Genomic DNA, 18852 nt, shown 5'->3' with positions numbered 1-18852 from the left:
GTCTAAGCTTGGGGATGCCCCCGTTGTTCATCCCTGCATATTTCAAGAAGACTCAAGCATCTAAGCTTGGGGATGCCCAAGGAATCCCCTTCTTCATCAACCACTTATCAGGTCACCTCTAGTGAAACTATATTTTTATTCTGTCACATCTTATGTGCTTTACTTGGAGCGTCTGTGTGCTTTTATTTTTTGTTTGTGTTTGAATAAATTCGGATCCTAGCATTCCTTGTGTGGGAGAGAGACACGCTCCGCTTTTTCATATTGAACACTGGTGTTCTTAGTTTTACTTTTAATGTTCATGGTGAAAGTTGAAAGCCGCTTCATTTATTGCTATTTGGGTGGAAACAGAAAATGCTTCATGTGGTAATTGATATGTTGTCTTGAATAATTTGATACTTGGCAATTGTTTTGAGCTCTCAAGTAGATCATGTTTAAGCTCTTGCATCATGTGGTTTAAACCTATTATTGGAGAACTACCGTAGAGGTTGTTGAAATTTGGTTTGCATGATTGGTCTCTCTAAAGTCTAGATATTTTCTGGTAAAAGTGTCTGAGCAACAAGGAAGACAGTTTAGAGTCTTATAATGCTTGTAATATGTTCTTATGTAAGTTTTACTGTACCAGTTCATACTTGTGTTTGCTTCAAACAACCTTGCTAGCCAAAGCCTTGTACTGAGAGGGAATGCTTCTCGTGCATCCAAAACCTTGAGCCAAAACCTATGCCATTTGTGTCCACCATAACTACCTACTATGTGGTATTTTTCTGCCATTCCAAAGTAAATTGCTTGCGTGCTACCTTTAAAAAAATTCATTCCTTGTCTTTGCAATACATAGCTCATGGGAAAGTAGCCTAAAAACTATTGTAGTAATGAATATGTCGCTTATGTATCTTAGTTCTTATAAGTTGCTTGTTGAGCGGTAACCATGTTTCTGGGGACGCCATCAACCTGTCACACCTTTGTTGAATATCATGTGAGTTGCTATGCATGTTCGTCTTGTCTGAAGTAAGGGAGATTTGCCATGAGTTAAATGATTTGAGTATGCATATTGTTAGAGAAGAACTTTGGGCCGCCAACCAAAGCCATGTATCATGGTGGAAGTTTCTGCTTGGACATTAATCCTCAAATCTCTTATGAGAATATTATCTGCTGTTGAATGCTTAAAGCATAAAAGAGGATTCCATTATCTGTTTTCTATGTTGTCCCGGTATGGATGTCCTCAAGTTGACATCTATCAAAATTGAGAGATCAAATGCGATCTATCTCCTTGGACCTTTGTACATGTGGCATAGAGGTACCCCTTTGTGACACTTGGTTGAAACATATGTAATGCAATGATAATCCATGGAAATCCGAGCTAATTAGGACAAGGAGCGGGAACTATTAGTATTCGATGCATGAGGCTTGCAACTTATAGGAGGTTTTATGCATAACACATATGAATTATTACTACAGTTGACAAAATTGTTTCCATGTTTTCAAAATAAAAAGCTCTAGCACATGAGTAATCCCTGCTTCCCTCTACGAAGGGCTTTTCTTTTACTTTATGTTGAGTCAGTTTACCTACTTCTTTCTATCTTAGAAGAAAACACTTGTGTCAACTGTGTGCATTGATTCTTACATACTTGCTTATTTGCACTCATCATATTACTTTGTGTTGACAATTATCCATGAGATATGCATGTTGAAAGTTGAAAGCAACAGCTGAAACTTAAATATTCCTTTGTGTTGCTTCAAAACCTTCTATTAAGAATCTATTGCTTTATGAGTTAACTCTTATGCAAGACTTGTTGATGCTCGTCTTGAAAGTACTATTCATGAAAAGTCTTTGCTATATGATTCAGTTGTTTAGTCATTATCTATTTGTTAACAAACTATAGACCATTGCTTTGAATCACTTCATTCATCTCTTATGCTTTACAATAGTATTGATCAAGATTATGATGGTAGCATGTCACTTCAGAAATTATCCTTTTTATCGTTTACCTACTCGAGGGAGAGTAGGAACTAAGTTTGGGGATGCTTGATACGTCTCAAACGTATCTATAATTTCATATGTTCCATGCTAGTTTTATGACAATACTCACATGTTTTATATACACTTTATATCATTTTTATGCATTTTCCGGCACTAACCTATTAACAAGATGCCGAAGCACTAGTTCCTGTTTTCTGCTGTTTTTGGTTTCAAAACTCCTACACAGGAAATATTCTCGGAATTGGGCGAAACAAAAGCCCACGGTCTTATTTTCCACGGAGTCTTCCAGAACACCAAAGAGGAGACGGAGAGGGGCCACGAGGCGGCCACATCATAGGGTGACGCGGCCCCACCCCTGGCCGCGCCGCCATATGGGGTGGGCCCCTCGGGCGTCCCCCGACTCGGCCCCTTCGCCTATATAATCTTTCCGTCGCGAAAACCCTAGTACCGAGAGCCACGATACGAGAAAAGTTCCTGAGACGCCGCCGCTGTCAACCCCATCTCGGGGGGTTCTGAAGATCACCTCCGGCACCCTGCCGGAGAGGGGAATCATCACCGGAGGGCTCTACATCACCATGCCCGCCTCCGGACTGATGCGTGAGTAGTTCATCCTTGGACTATGGGTCCATAGCAGTAGCTAGATGGTTGTCTTCTCCTATTGTGCCATCATGTTTAGATCTTGTGAGCTGCCTATCATGATCAAGATCATCTATTTGTAATGCTACATGTTGTGTTTATTGGGATCCGATGAATATGGAATACTATGTCAAGTTGATTATCGATCTATCATATATGTGTTGTTTATGATCTTGCATGCTCTCCGTTGCTAGTAGAGGCTCTGGCCAAGTTGATACTTGTAACTCCAAGAGGGAGTATTTATGCTCGATAGTGGGTTCATGTCTCCACTGAATCTGGGGGAGTGACAGCAACCCCTAAGGTTGTGGTTGTGATGTTGCCACTAGGGATAAAACATCAATGCTTTGTCTAAGGATATTTGTATTGTTTACATTACGCACAGTACTTAATGCAATTGTCTGTTGTTTGCAACTTAATACTGGAAGGGGTGCGGATGCTAACCCGAAGGTGGGCTTTTTAGGCATAGATGCATGCTGGATAGCGGTCTATGTTCTTTGTCGTAATGCCCTAAGTAAATCTCATAGTAGTCATCATGATATGTATGTGCATTGTTATGCCCTCTCTATTTGTCAATTGCCCAACTGTAATTTGTTCACCCAACATGTTATTTATCTTATTGGAGAGACACCACTAGTGAACTGTGGAGCCCGGTCCATTCTTTTACATCTGAAATACAACCTACTGCAATCATTGTTCTCTGTTGTTCTTTGCAAGCAAACATCATTCTCTACACCATACGTTTAATCCTTTGTTTACAGCAAGCCGGTGAGATTGAGAACCTCACTGTTAAGTTGGGGCAAAGTATTTTGATTGTGTTGTGCAGGTTCCATGTTGGCGCCGGAATCCCTGATGTTGCGCCGCACTACACTCCTTCACCAACAACCTTCACGTGGCCTTCATCTCCTACTAGTTCGATAACCTTGGTTTCTTACTGAGGAAAAACTTGCTGCTGTACACATCACACCTTCCTCTTGGGGTTCCCAACGGACGTGTGCTTCACGCGTCATCAGACCTGGAGATTCATAATAGCTCCCACATATTCAACGATGACTTCGTGATCGAAAGAACCGTTCACATACGATACGGATTCCCTTTGTCACGCGATACTTTACTTGTCCGAGGTTCGATCGTCGGTATCTCTATACCTAGTTCAACCTCGTTACCGACAAGTACTCTTTACTTGTACCGTGGTATGTCATCTCTTGTGACCTAGTCACATGCTTGCAAGCTAATTAGACGACATTCCACCGAGAGGGACTAGAGTATATCTATCCGTCATCGGGATGGACAAATTCCACTCTTGATCCATATGCCTCAATTCACACTTTCCGAATACTTAATCCCATCTTTATAACCACCCATTTACGCAATGGCGTTTAATGTAATCAAAGAATCCTTCCGGTGTAAGTGATTTACATGATCTCATGGTCGAAGGACTAGGTAACTATGTATCGAAAGCTTATAGCGAGTTGAACTTAATGACTTGATCTCATGCTATGCTTACTATGAGTGTGTCCATCACATCATTCACCTAATGATATGATCTTGTTATTAATAACATCCGATGTTCATGATCATAAAACCATGATCATTTGTTAATCAACAAGCTAGTTAAATGAGAGGCTTACTAGGGACTCTGGTTGTTTACACAACACACATGTATTAATGTTTCCGGTTAATACAATTATAGCATGGAGTGTAAACATTTATCATGAACACTAAGATATAACAATAACTATTTTATTATTGCCTCTCGGGCATATCTCCAACAGTTTGTTATTAATTGAACCCTGTATATTGTTTAAGTGCTATTTGCATGATTGAAATTGGTGTATTTGCTCACGAAAATGGTCATACGAACCTTCATAAGGGTTGTATCTGCTCACTGACTTGGTTGCACCTAATTTAGGCTCCGTTCAACAAGAATAAACTTGAGAAGATAATTACCATATTGTTAGAAATCTTTATGCTGTGTAAATCCATTGCCACCCTTGGGAATGCTTGTCACATATAAGTACACAAACACTTGAGCTTATCCTCTTTCTGCATAGAGGATTGGTATTCTCTCATGAAGAGCATTCACTCATCACAATTTACTTTTAGCAATTTACACTACTGCAACCTACAAACCCAAAACACAAAATCATTGCATATTTTATTGTTTTACTTGTCAAACTTGCTAACCAATACCTTTGGCTCCTCGTGGGTTCGACAACTTTTTCTTATTGAAAGGTACTACAATAGATCTTCTGCACTTAGGAGACATCAGCAACATAAAGTGTTATACTAGCATAGTACATAAAATATAACTTACCATTCACACGTTGGACAAGAACAACATCAATAATATTATCACTAGCATCACACTTTCAAATGGAAAACACCAATCACGTACTTGTATTATAGGAGCAGTGGCTGAAGCTTTCTTTAAAATCTCAAATGAATGCTTGCAATCATCATTGAAATAAAAGGGAGCATCCTTTTGTAAGAGATTACTCAGTTTTGATATTATAGATAAATATTTGATAATACTTCTATAAAAACAAGAATGACCAAAAAGAACTTTTTATACCTTGAATATCTTTGGGATATGGCAATTTCTCTAGTGCTTCTATTTTTGCACGGTATACTTCAATTCCTCTTCCCCATATCCGGTGTCCAAGCACCGGACCTTCTGTAACCATGAAGTGACATTTGTCACAATTTAGGATCAAGTGTTGGTCCTCGCATCGCTGCAAAATTTTGTTAAAATTCAGAAGACAATTATCAAAAGACGTGTCATACATATAAAAATCATCTATGAATACTTTCATTATTTTCTCAATGTAATAAGTAAATATAGGATTCATGCATCTCTGAAAAAAGTAGACGGTGTATTACATAAACCGGATGACATTCTCCTATATGCAAATGTACCAAATGGGCAAGTGAAAGTTGTCTTTTCTTGATCATCTTTATGAACATGAATTTGAGAAAACCCCGAACAACCATCTAGATAGGAAAAATGAGAATGCTTAGACAATCTTTCCAACATTTAATAAATGAAAGGAAATGGATAATGATCTTGGCGAGTAGATTTATTTAGCTTTGTGGAATCAATGCACATTCTATAACCAATAGTTTGTTGTTCTACCAAATCATTTTCATCATTTACAACTATGGGATAAATAATACCTACTTCAATTAATTTAAGTACCACTTTTCTTACCACTTTCTTCAATCTAGGACGAAGATAACGTTGAGATCGACAATGAGCTTTGCATCTTATTCCAAATGGATCGTAATATACTTAGGTTACCACTGTTATATATAGCTATTGTAAGATGCCACACTGGTCCGTGAAATCCCCGGCCTTGTCTAAACTCTTCCATATAGTAATACACAAATGGCTGGTCTATGAGCACACAATACATCACTAACTTCTGACGAGCTGAGCGGGACATGTCGTTGGTATGGATCGTAATATACTTAGATCATCACTGTTATATATACCTCTTGTAAGATGCCACACTGAAAATGTTTAATCTGTGAAATCCACTGCCTTGTATAAACTCTTCCATATAGTAAAGATTTACTGGATGGCCCTAGTAGTTTTTACCCTTCTCATTGGAGGGATTCTTTCATGTTAAAATCCTCTTACCTCGGCATTTTGGTTTCATCTTCTTTGTTATTTTTCTTGTGGTGATTATAACAACCACAAACCTCACATGGAAATGATTTCTAACGCAAGATTGTCATCGGTATCATCGGCAACACATTTTTCCCCTTTTTATGTTGTGTGACGCTAACCCCTTTCTCGCCGCTACCTCTTTCTCCCATCCTTACTCGTGTGACACTTCTTGTTCTACCGGCATTTGCCGGTTTCCGTCACATACACCAAATACAAGCATAGCACCAAAACTCCGAGCATGAGATGCTCCAGTGTATATAGCCTTTTAGTGAACGAGAAATGTCTCTCTCGGGGGGTCCAGTGCACGAGTTCACTCAGTTTTTTCATGTTTCATTTAGCCTAGTGACATACGATTTTTTTAAAAAAATACTTGATAAAACATTAATACACGAATCTCAAAGCAGTGGATGGACGGTTACAATGTACATCGAACAATCGCTGCTCTGGAGAGCCCATAAGGAAGCCAAATGAAAAGAGGACAGCCAAATACCCTGGCCACAGCCCCTCAGTGAGTCACCTTTGTTTCACCTGCAAAAACCACTTGCAAACCACATAAACCGAAAACGCCAGCTCCCCTCCGCCTCCATTTTTAGCAAACTTTCGCATAAACCTACCCCGGCCCCTTGCACCCCTTCTTCCCCTCCCTGCCACCTTCCCTAAACAACCGCGTAGGCTCCTCCATCCTTCTCTCGCGCCGCCTATGGAGGGTGAGCCTACATCGCTGGAGGCGGAGAAGGTGCCGGCCACGGACAGTATTGATGAGGAGGTGGGGCAGAGGGAGGAGGCCACGCCGGTGGTGCTGAAGAAAGGGCCGTGGACGACGGCGGAGGACGCCTTGCTGGTGAACCACGTGCGGCAGCACGGTGAGGGCAACTGGAACGCCGTGCAGCGCCTGACTGGGCTTCTGCGCTGCGGCAAGAGCTGTCGGCTGCGGTGGACCAATCACCTCCGCCCGAACCTCAAGAAGGGCTCCTTCTCTCCCGACGAGGAGCTCCTCATCTCGCAGCTTCACGCGCAGCTCGGCAACAAGTGGGCTCGAATGGCCTCCCATGTACGCTCCCTGTTCGATTCGATTGAATTCTTGTTTTCAATCTCAGTTTGCAGTAGTCTAGCATATGGCAAGTAATTCTTAAATCTTGACACGACGATCCTCACTTGGCCCACAGCTACCGGGAAGGACGGACAACGAGATCAAGAACTACTGGAACACGAGGACTAAGCGGAGGCAGCGGGCCGGCCTGCCGGTGTACCCACCCGAGGTGCAGCTCCAGCTCGCCATCACCAAGCGCTGCCGCTACGACGATTTCTCGCCCTTGCCGTCCCCGCAGCAATCGGCCAGCAATGTCCTGTCACTCGATGCCGCCGCCGATGCAGCCTCGGCAGGGTACACCAGCGCTCGCCCTCCGCCGCTCGACCTTGCTGGGCAGCTAGCCATGGCCAACCGGTCGGTGCAATTCCGGGCCCAGACGCCCTTCTCGGCGCCGTCTTCCCCATGGGCGAAGCCATTCGCACGGAACGCGCAGTACTTCCAGTTCGCGCATTCCTCGCCCGTGTCGCCGACGACGCCGACGGGGCCCTTGCACCCGGTCACACCGGAGCTGTCCTTGGGTTATGGCTTGCACGGCGGTGACAGGACTCGATTCACTCCCCTCTCGCCGTCTCCGGGCGCCAGAGTGGAGCTCCCTTCAAGCCAATTGCGCCCGGTGATGCCGCCGTCCTCGGCTGCCACCGCCCCCGTCGCAAGCGGCGGTTTGGACGAAGGAGCGTCGCAAGATCAGCAGAACGCGGCGAGCCTAGAGGCCATGCTGCAGGAGCTGCATGACGCCATCAAGATCGACCCGCCGGCGCATGCGAACGGAGCCGTCGACAGCCGCGCCGAGCAGAACGGTGTCAGTGGTGAGTAGTGCATGTCGTGCGTGAAGCATTTCTCACATTTTCCATTTCTTCGATGCATCCGAACTTTTAATTTTTTTGTCTCTTTGTTGGAGAAGAGAACAAATGGTCATGATTATGATGTGAGCCGGCCGATAGATTACTAGCTAGTAGATCAAACCTTTTTGTTTGTGCTTCCAATTCTGGCAAAATTATGTATACTTCTTGAAAAGCAAAAGAAGCGCTAATTTGTTTTCGCACAGATTATTCTAGAATTTCAATTTACTCGGCCATATGAGAAGAAAAAACAATATGTTGAGGTAAACAAAGAATTTCTACTACGTACTATTAGGACTAAGAGTTCTGAAGCAGGGTCATTACTGTTCGGAATCTTCTTTGGATTTAGTACTTTTGATAGTTTTAAGGTTAGTACACTACTCCTACAGAGGATTTATTTAGTCCTTGCAAGACAGTGACTGCTTTCGATTTTCTTTGATGATTACTTTTCCTTATCTCGCTAAGTACTTTAATACCTTTATTATTCCCTTTACCCTTTTCTCTCACTCTCTCTCTGAATGTACTGCTTTACTACATACCTAATCTAATCCCTGATGCCAATTCATGCTTCCGTTTTGCTCTTTCATGATTGCTCGTTAGCTCCCGTAGCAACACGTAATGTCTCTTCTATATAATTTCCAAATTAACATCACCAATCAGTGTAAACGTGATCATATCCAGCACTACTTTTAGGAGATTTACTAGACATGCACATGATCTGCCTGGCTTGCTAGTGCAGAACAGAATCAAATGGGAATTGATTTACACCTCATGTTCCAACTAGCATGGAATATATAATAAACCATTATATGCATGGGACAAACTTTGTGCCAACATCAATTTCCATGAAACAATTTCCAGCCTTGAGAAAATTTTAGGACAAAAATGGACGACACTATGTTAGCTAGCTAGATATGAATCATGGCCTGTTGTTCTAACCAGTTCACAACTGTATCCAGGTGAGAACAAATCGGAGGGCGAGCTCAAAGATGACATCGACACACTGTTCGAGCTGATGATACCGACGGCCTTCCCCATGCCGGAGCCCGCTGCCCCAGCCGCTGCGCCCAACCACTCTGGCTCCATCTCGCAGCCCAGCAGCGACGACCAGGACCTCGGCATGGATCATATTGCGGTCATCGGCGGCGCCGGCTCATCGGAGCAGGACTGGAGCCTCGACGGGGCCTGCCAGTGGAACAACATGTCCAGCATCTGCTGACAAAAATCTTCCGCAGCTGTGCCGACGGTGCAGCTACCTCAGATCAGAAACAGGACTTCCAGGCGTTCTATGTGGGGTGTTTTGATGCAACTTTTTTTTTCCATATTTTCAAGGTCGTCTTGTCAAGGTATATCGATCGTGGACGAAATGTTCCATGTTCATCTGACTTAATCATGACTCAATTTGAGCCGCCCCGTACATTCCAATCGAAATTTTCATCAGATTCTAGTCTATATATCCCTGCTTCGTCTTAGCTTGTGTATTTGTGCGCGTACCACAAGGTATGTTATATAGATCCAGATCCTTTGCCGGCCGTGATCTTTGACGGTGGCCTTCTCTCAAGTTGGCGCTGAGTCATCTAGAAGTAGGAACTTACTCTTTCCGTCCCGTAATATATGATGTTATTACAATTAATTCCAATGTATATTGGTTGTCCATCTTAAAATTATGGGGCACAGTGATTACTGTTTTGTGCACAAGTTCAGCAATTAGCACGGGAAATCTCCCAGTTCGGAACTGGACATAATCCTACTTACTACTTGTAGCCTACAGCCACCATATAAGCACACATCTTACTTGCACATTCCCAAGCTCCCATTTTTTCTATAAGTTTCAGACTCACAAAACATTTTTTCCATTTAACTTAACGTGCAAGATCAAGATCATGTGTATGCTCGGAGAGGCTGTTTATGACACACTATGTCAACCGCGACTCCAAGTAATTAAGTTGATAACACGCTCACAATTCGCATCAACTCTGCAGTTAACAGATGAATGGAAACATAGTATATAGAAAAGTTCTTGGTAGTGCAAATTCAGGTGAAATGTCCTAGTACTACTTAACTCTATTACACAATTTTTCCGGTCTGCTTCTTACTTCTACAAATGCGAAATTCAAGCAGGGTTTGGGTAGTCACAAATCTGTCGTGAAATTGATTAGCGCATATCATGCATGGTGGCTTGCTGCCTCCGGTCTCCCATGATGCAGAGTTGATCGAGGAACAAGGAGCAGTTGGATTGCATGAGCGAGTACCTCTCCATGCTAAATACGTGTTGTCCATTCTTTGCTGCTTGCTTCCTGCCATAAGTTCCTCCCATAAGGTGGTTCCTCTTGTTGTGACTCCTTACTCCTCTGTTCCGGGCAGATTCTTTTTTGTCATTGCTTCTGGGTAACAGAAGCTTCTATTGGTTGTTCGGGGGCTCTCTAAAGACACAAAACGGATCTCATACAGAGGCCACCAGAGAAACTAGGGTAGTTGAAATATTAGAATGAACTTGTAGATTAGGAGACTAAGATTTTCCACATCATCACCTGAATAAAACAGAAAAATGCAAATATTTTTGTCCATGAAGCTTATTAATCAGATTTTTTTTCTCGAAAATAGGCATTTTATTATATACCCGGCCTCTGCATAACTAAGATGCACACAGCAACACAAAGATCCGTTACAAATCCACGAATGGTGTTCAAAGAGAAAACAGAGTTCATAGAGCAATAAAAAGACTAGCTAGGAGGATCTAGCCGGAAGTCACGCTGCCACCCATGTTGGGAGAAAATATCCCTCGCCGTATCCTCCAATCGTGAAGACACCTCCGTAAAGAGGTCCCGGTGCTCCACTCGCTGCAGAGGTATCCATGAACGAAGCATAGCAGTGCACCGGTAGATGACCTGTAGAAATGAAGAAGAGATGTTATTGAAAATCTTGTCATTTCTACACAGCCATAGCGACCAAATAATTGCAATCGCTCCCATCTTAATAAGACGTTTAAACCTAACATCCACACCATTGAGCCAGTTGCCAAATAAATATGTAACATTACGAGGAGGATATAAGGTATACCCTATTTAGACAGCTGACTATTAGACCTAGCAACCTTACATTGGAAGAATAAGTGTTTAATAGTCTCGTCGTGATGATAGAAGACACATCTTTAGCTTCCATGCCAGTTGCGTTTGGCAAGATTATCTTTAGTAAGAATAACCCCATGACGAAGATACCAAGCAAAGATTTTTGTTCTCAATGGTATCTTCATCTTCCAGATTTTTGAATTATTATCGACCGGTAACTCAGGTTGAATGAGAGCATTGTACATGGAAGCCACTGAGAATGAAGCATTCTCGGTAAGATTCCATCGAAATACATCAGGTCCCTGCGTCAATTGAATTGACTCAAGACGATGTAACAGTTCCTGCCATGAGGTTTGTCTGGGACCGATGAGACTTCTTCTAAAATCCACATTTGGTGGGAAAGTTTCCAACACCTTAGCGATAGTATCGCGTTTGTGGCGTACTATACTGTACGATGTCGGATACTGTTCTCGGAGTGTGGTATTACCCAACCATTTATCCTCCTAGAAACGAATTTCCGACCCATCCTTAGTAGAGAAAGATCCATATGAAAAGAAAAACTTCTTTGTTTCCATAAGACCAGCCCAAAAATGCGAATCTCCTGGTTTCCAAAGAACCTGAGACATAGTCTTTGAGCCAATATACTTCCTCTTGAGGAGTGTTTGCCATATGCCCTCTTCGGTAAGTAGTTTGTACAACCATTTACCGAGGAGTGCTCTATTCTTGACCTGGAGGTCTTGAATACCAAGTCCTCCATGATCTTTGGGCCGACACAGTACACTCCATTTAGCTAGTCGATATTTACGCTTCTCACTATCCCCTTGCCAGAAGAATCTTGATTGGAAATAATCCAATCGTTTTAAGACTCCTCTGGGAAGTTGGAAGAAAGATATCATATAAAGTACCATATTACTTAGTACCGCATTTATGAGTACTAATCTTCCTCCCAGAGATAGTAATTTACCTTTCCAGCTACTTAATCTGATCTGAAGTCTTTCCTCAACCAATTTCCACTCAGCATTGGTAAGTCTCCGATAGTGAATCGGAATTCCCAAGTACCTAATTGGAAATTGGCCTTGGCAACATTTTTTCAAAAAGATGTGTCACAAGATATAGAAAATCGACAGACATATTTAGGTTAGTACACAGTATTTGTGCTCCGCACACCTTCTATACTCTTATCCGGCTCATGAGCTCCAACAAAGCATTGCCATTTAATCAAAATGTGAAACCTAGCTCTCGAAGTCCTTTGTTTTTTCTTTCGATGTCTTCAGCATAGAAATAATGACAGGTTTGTCAATCACCGGGCCTTGCAGATACTTAGGGTTGCCTCTGGGTCTCCGCAAACCCTTTACAGCCCAATTGCAATCGGCGGTGGGGAGCACGGTTAACCGCCTGCAACCATGGTGCGCCAAATTAATGACATATGGTGGGAGGACAATCCTGGTCCTAACTATGCTTTGTGCCATCCCGCTACAAGCCATGATGTTCCATACATCCCACCCAAGACTTTGCAACCGTTATTGAAAATTTGTCGAGGATTCATGTGGCGTGATGTGAAGGAGGGCCACTGATATCCCCTCCTAGGACCAAGTGGTGCTGCCTAAGGCCAATGGCAGCCCGGGCTTGCCCAACCTGCACCTCATGAACCTTGCCTTGAGGTGTAGATGTGCGTGGTTGCAGCGAGTTGACCAATCTAAAGCTTGGGTCGAGTTTGACCTGCATATCCTGCGTCTATCCATAGAGTTTTTTGAGTCAGCGACGATGCATTGGCAATAGGTTGCTCACATTGTTCTATAAAGACCGATGGCTCTATGGTCGAAGGATCGAAGACATTGCGCCTAACCTTCTGGCTAAGGTGCATCCTCGCCGAATAGCCTCCCACACGGTCAAGGAGAGGATAATGGGTGAGTGGCTCAGGGATTATGGTACGGACTTAGGGGCAACGACCGTGGCGGAGTTCTTCCACCTTTGGCATGTGCTAGCCAAGGTCCAACTTGTGCCTCCACATGAGGATGCCATTGTTTGACATTGGTCTGGTGGTGGCGTCTTCTTAGCTAAGTCAGTGTACTCTGCTTTCTTTGATGGGACGACAAGAGATTCTACGCCCCACCTGATCTAGAATTCCAGGCCCCCTACAACTATAAGTTCTATGCTTGGCTTGTCCCTTGGAATAAATGTTGGACGTTGGAGAGACTACGGCGATATGGTCTCCAACACCCGGATGATTGCCGTTTGTGTGACCAGGAGGCAGAAACCCATTAGCACCTCCTTCTTGGGGTCGTGGGTGGCGCGTGGGGTTTTGTCTTGAGCCCATTAGGGTAAGCCTAACTGGGTGCCAGGGGGCGATACTTACCTGTGTGAATGGTGGACCTCCATGGCTTGTCTAAAGGCTCTCCAGAGAGATATGTGCAGAACCCTCATCCTGGTCTTCTGGTGCATGTGGAGCCATAGGAATGGTGTGGTCTTCGAGGGACATATATGTGGAGAACTATCGTCCTGGTCTTCTAGTGCCTATGTAGGCATAGGAATGGCATGGTCTTTGAGGGTGTGACCTCGGCGGTGGGAGTGGTTAAGACTCGGATCAAGGAGGAGTATGAGAGATGGAGCTTAGGTAGTCTCTTTAGGGCGGAGGGTTTTGGCTTTCCGGAGCCGACACCGATATGGTAGCTTATTTCAATGTAAATTAGTAAATTACTAGCCCACTAATAGTCTAAATTACATGTATAAATTGTTAATATGTGTATTTACATATAAATCGGTTTTGTTAAATTCTGAAACGAGAATCTCAATCAACTTCCCAAACGATGAACCGCATCATGATTTGTGTTGTCCTGTAAGTTGAATACGGGGTGCAACTGATATTTCCCCAGTTGCGCATGAGATGAAAACGAGCTTTTTCCAGCTGCACATGGGTTGCAACTAAAAAAGTTGCATGCATACCATAAACCATCAAACATTTTGCACATGAATTACAACTAGGTTGTATTGATACTTGAGTGACATCATCTGACTGAGATTTTATTAAATGTAAGTTGATTGAGATCTAGACATGCCCTAACTAAATGTGATGTATATAGATTGTAAATAGCAATTGAAGATTATAGTTGCAAATGAGATGTAAAAAATGAAATTATGATGAAATGGTAAAAATCGAATGTCCATGTAATTGGAAGAAGTTCAATTAAACATCCATTATCAAAAAAGTAGTTGGAAGAAAAATCAAGTTACGACCAATTGAAAAACAAGATGACACGAGAACGAGAGAAAAGCTTCCTTAGGCCCGACATAGAAATCAAAGGAGAATACCACTTTCCTATGAGATATAGAGAGGTGATTAGGTTTTCCCCGCCTCCCACCTGCGTAGCCGCTTATCTCAATCGCCTTACGTAGCTTTTGGGCCATGGAGACGCAGTGGATCTCAGTGTTTGTCCGCTCTTGTTTTTTGTTTTTTTATGGTCCATTTTGGGTTTGTTCCTACTTAGAAAGGCATGTCAGTGATGACTGATGTGATTCGTAGCATACAAAACAAAACGTTCCAACGAGATGCGAGCAAAACAAAGATACAATTTCGGAAGACCCAAGATCTAATCTAATAAGATGCAAGCAACAAGAGAGTTTAGATCTACATACCCTTGTAGATTGCAAAGCGAAAGAGTATTCAACGCGGTCAATGTAGTTGTTCCCTCCGCGATCCAATCCAATCAGCATCGTAACGAGCAGAGCCTCCAAGTTATGCATGCGTGCAGTACAACACCGTCTCCTTGTTTATCCAACAAGTCTGGTGGAGGGGTGGATGGGATCTACAGCCAGAAGAAAAGGCGGTGGTGTCTATGGTGGAGAGCTCCGCGGACATGGTTTCGCCTACACGCAGGAGACGAGGAGGAAGAGAGAGGCAACATGGGTATGGCCGGCTAGGGTTGAAGTTCCCCTTCCCCTGCACCCCCTCCACTTATATAGGTTTATAGGGGCTCCTTGGCCCCTCCCCCAAGCCCCAAGCTCGGCCACCAAATGGGGGAGGGAGAAAACTTGCCCCCAAGTTGATCCCCTCATTTTTAAGGTTTCCTCTTGGGCCAGCTGCATGTGCCATGTGGGGATGGTGCCCCAGGCCCATGTAGGCCTAGGCACCACCACTTGGTCCATGTGGATTCCTCATTAGCTATGAGCCCCACTGGTGATCCCTTAGGAACTTGTACCGGAAAATCCCGAACTTTTCCGGAACCCAAATTTTTTTTTTCCATATATGAATCTTATTGTACGGACCATTTCGAAACTCCCCGTGATGACTTGGATCTCATTCGAGACTCTGAACAAACCTGGTATCGCCATCATGAATATCACATTTCTACCCTAGCAATGTTGAGCGTTAAATGTGCGACCCTACTGGTTCGAGAATCTGTGGACATGATCGAGACACATCTATGGTCAATAATCAATAGCGAGACCTAGATGTCCATAATGATTCCCACACATTCAACGCATGTCTTTATCGGTTCAACCATGATGTTAAGGATTCAAACAATCTTATATTTCATTCCCTTTGTCTCGTGATATTATACTTCCTCGAAATTTGATCGTCGGTATCACCATACCTAGATTGCTAGTTTAATCTCGTTCGGGGCAAGTACTCTTTACTCGTGTCGTAACACATCATTCACTAGTGACTAACTCATTAGACACGTGTTTGGAAGCGACATAGAATGTGTGTTGCCTGAGTGGGCCCTGAGTATATCTATCCATTACGTGGATGGATAAATCTCACTCTTGATACATACCACCCAACAAGCACTTTCTAAGATACCCAAAGACACCTTTATGATCACTCAATTATGAAGTGATGTTTGAAGTCTTCAAAGTATTATTTCGGTACTAGAGAATAACATAGTCTTATGGTCTAAGGATTGATATATTTGACATTGGAAGCTACAACATTTAAGCATTGGCACCATCAATTTGCTTTGCTTAGTTAGGTCATGTCATTAGAAGGACATGACCTTGTTGTTATTTCATAACACATGTTTATGGTTAGGAAACCTTATCCACATCATTAACCAATGAACTAGTGTAGTAAAGGCTTACTAGCAACATGATTTTATCGACAAACCACACAAGTATTAATGTTTCGGCTTAATACAATTTTAGCATGGAGTATAGATATTTACCATGAACAAAGAAATATGATAATAACTATATTATTATTGCCTCTAGTGCATATTTCCAACAATGACATAGTGAAGATGGAATAAAGTCCGCCCGTCTAGCCTCCATTCCGGTGATGGGTCTATCTGCACTGCAGAGTGTGCGGATGTTTGTCTCCGGCGGATCTTGTTGAATTTGGTCTCTTCATCGGTTATGACTAATGCTCTCTTGCGTTTGTCCTTTAGGGACTTAGTACGACGATTTCCAGCATCTTTACTACAATAAGCTCTACTATGATAAGTTTTCCCCGGCTTCAATAAGGGAGAAGCTAGCACAGCGACATGCCTTTGGCTGCTTGTAGTCATTTTTAGTGATCTAAAGATTTCTTTTTGTAATTTTTATTATCTTTAGATTTGGTGTACTAGACAAAATTATGAATAGATCAGCGAAATTTTCGTAAAAAAGAAAAGCTTGCATCATCCTTCCTCGCATCTCCCATATGTCGATGATTGGAAGTTAGAGTCTCGGACATGTTAGGAGGTGATGCAATTGCTCATGGTCGATCCGTTAGGAAAGAGCTGCACGCCAAACGAAAAGGGCACCATAAATGATTAAATGAACATGCTTACGCCAATTCCAAGTTTGCAACGCTCGTAGAGTGCAGCCAATTTCGCCGACGTGAATACGTGATCCATGTAGATTGCAGGTGACACTGCAGGTTACGAGCGTAGCCAATTTCGCCGACGTGAATACGTGATCCATGTAGATTGCAGGTGACACTGCAGGCAGGCGTTCCGATCAGGCAAGTGTCGAGTCCTACATAGACTTCTGATGCCACCATAGGAAGCTAGTGGAATTGATGGCATAAGGAGCAAGCCAAATTGGATACCCACTCAAACGAGTAGCTTCTTGAAACTTTGTTGCGATCGAGGTGCTCTACTATTTACGGCTTTTCAGGGACCGATCGAGATTTACTTTTTCTGAAAGGACCGACCGGCACAACATGTGGAAAACCGCTATTTGTGGAAGCATCTATATGACGCTCAATGTCTATGGAAAGCAGGCCATGTTCATAGCTCAGGGCGTCTCCATCGATCCGACGCGTTTTGAATGCTAAAAGTGGCCGTACGCGTTCGTTCGTGTGCGTCAGGCGGTGGATGTGAAGTCGACTTCTCATTTACATTCGAGTGTGTCTCCAGCGACCAGACACATTTCGTTTTCCTAATTTTTTTACATTGATAAAACAATTTACATTGTTAGCAGAAAATCATAAAAAAATAAGAAAAGCCATGGCCTTCTAACCCTACTTACACCTCGTCGTCGTTGGGCACCTGGGTCAGGTCGACGAGCTCCAGGGTCACACATGGCAAATCGGGAACCGGTGGAGAAAATGTCGGTGCGGCCGGTGGTGGAGGTGGAGCGGACGGTGCTGCCAACGGGCATGTGGGCAACGGTGGAGCAGCTGGTGCTACCCATTGGTACGTCGGGGGAGGCGGCAGAGAAGAGGAGGCACTAAGGCCTGCAATGCCAGATTGAAGGCATCTTCCTCCGACAGGCCGCGGCGGCATCTGCGGCAGCTCCGATATGAGGATGCGTAGCCTCGTCGTCTCCTCGTTGGTCAGTTCTTCCGGCAGCTCGATTTCCCTACCCTCCTCTAGTGCCATCTGGATGTCGTGGAAGACGTTGGCGACAATGTCGGTTGAGTCGTCCCGCATTTCCTAGGGCGGGGGAGGTGGCGGAGGTGGCTCTATACGCGGCAACGGACGATGAGGCCGTGGAGGCGGGCTGTAGTTGTAGTTGTAGGGTTCGTAGCATAGAAAATAAAAAAAATCTACAACAAGAACGAATAAAACCAAGATCCAATCTATGGAAAAGCCAAGATCTAATCTATGAGATCGGAGCAACAAGATAGAAGTGAAACTAACCCTCGAAGATCCAAAGACTTAGTGAGATCCGATGTCGTGGTTGATGAAGAGGTTCCTTCCGGTGATGCGATCCGGCATCACTTCCATACTCGGCCACACGTACGGAGTCGATGTAGACGTTCCTCTCCCCGTTCTCACTAGTAGGGAAAGGCTCATTTGTGGCGCACTAGAATGCATATTTTGTGGCGCATGGCCGATGCGCCACAGAATCTTCGCCACTAAAATAAGGATTCTGTGGCGCATCTTCCCATGCGCCACAGAATTAAGACATTTTGTGGCGCACCTATGCCTCGGTGCGTCACAGAAATAGGTGCGCCACAGAATTAGTTTTTGGTGCGCCACAGAATTTATTCGTATTATACACAATTTTGTACTTCCTGCTATACACATACATGTTATATACATCAATATACATATATTGTACAGATTATATACAGAAATATGCAGATATAATATAAATAGCATATACATTGCACAAATATAATATAAACATCATCATCATATTACTTA

At 43.4% G+C, this 18852-nt stretch overlaps 1 protein-coding gene across 1 annotated transcript; it reads left to right on the top strand.

The window, feature by feature from the left end:
• The first annotated feature begins 6908 nt into the window (after window positions 1-6908).
• On the top strand, window positions 6909-9640 carry LOC127323238 (uncharacterized). Its single transcript, XM_051351403.2, has 3 exons — window positions 6909-7332; window positions 7448-8177; window positions 9170-9640. Exons 1-3 carry the CDS (start codon window positions 6982-6984, stop codon window positions 9427-9429), a joined length of 1341 nt encoding a protein of 446 aa, XP_051207363.1. The 5' UTR covers window positions 6909-6981; the 3' UTR covers window positions 9430-9640.
• Window positions 9641-18852: the final 9212 nt, after the last annotated feature.

Source organism: Lolium perenne, chromosome 4 (genome assembly GCF_019359855.2).
Source record: "Lolium perenne isolate Kyuss_39 chromosome 4, Kyuss_2.0, whole genome shotgun sequence".
In the NCBI taxonomy this organism is placed as follows: Eukaryota; Viridiplantae; Streptophyta; class Magnoliopsida; order Poales; family Poaceae; genus Lolium; species Lolium perenne.
This window is presented reverse-complemented; position numbering and strand designations above follow the sequence as displayed.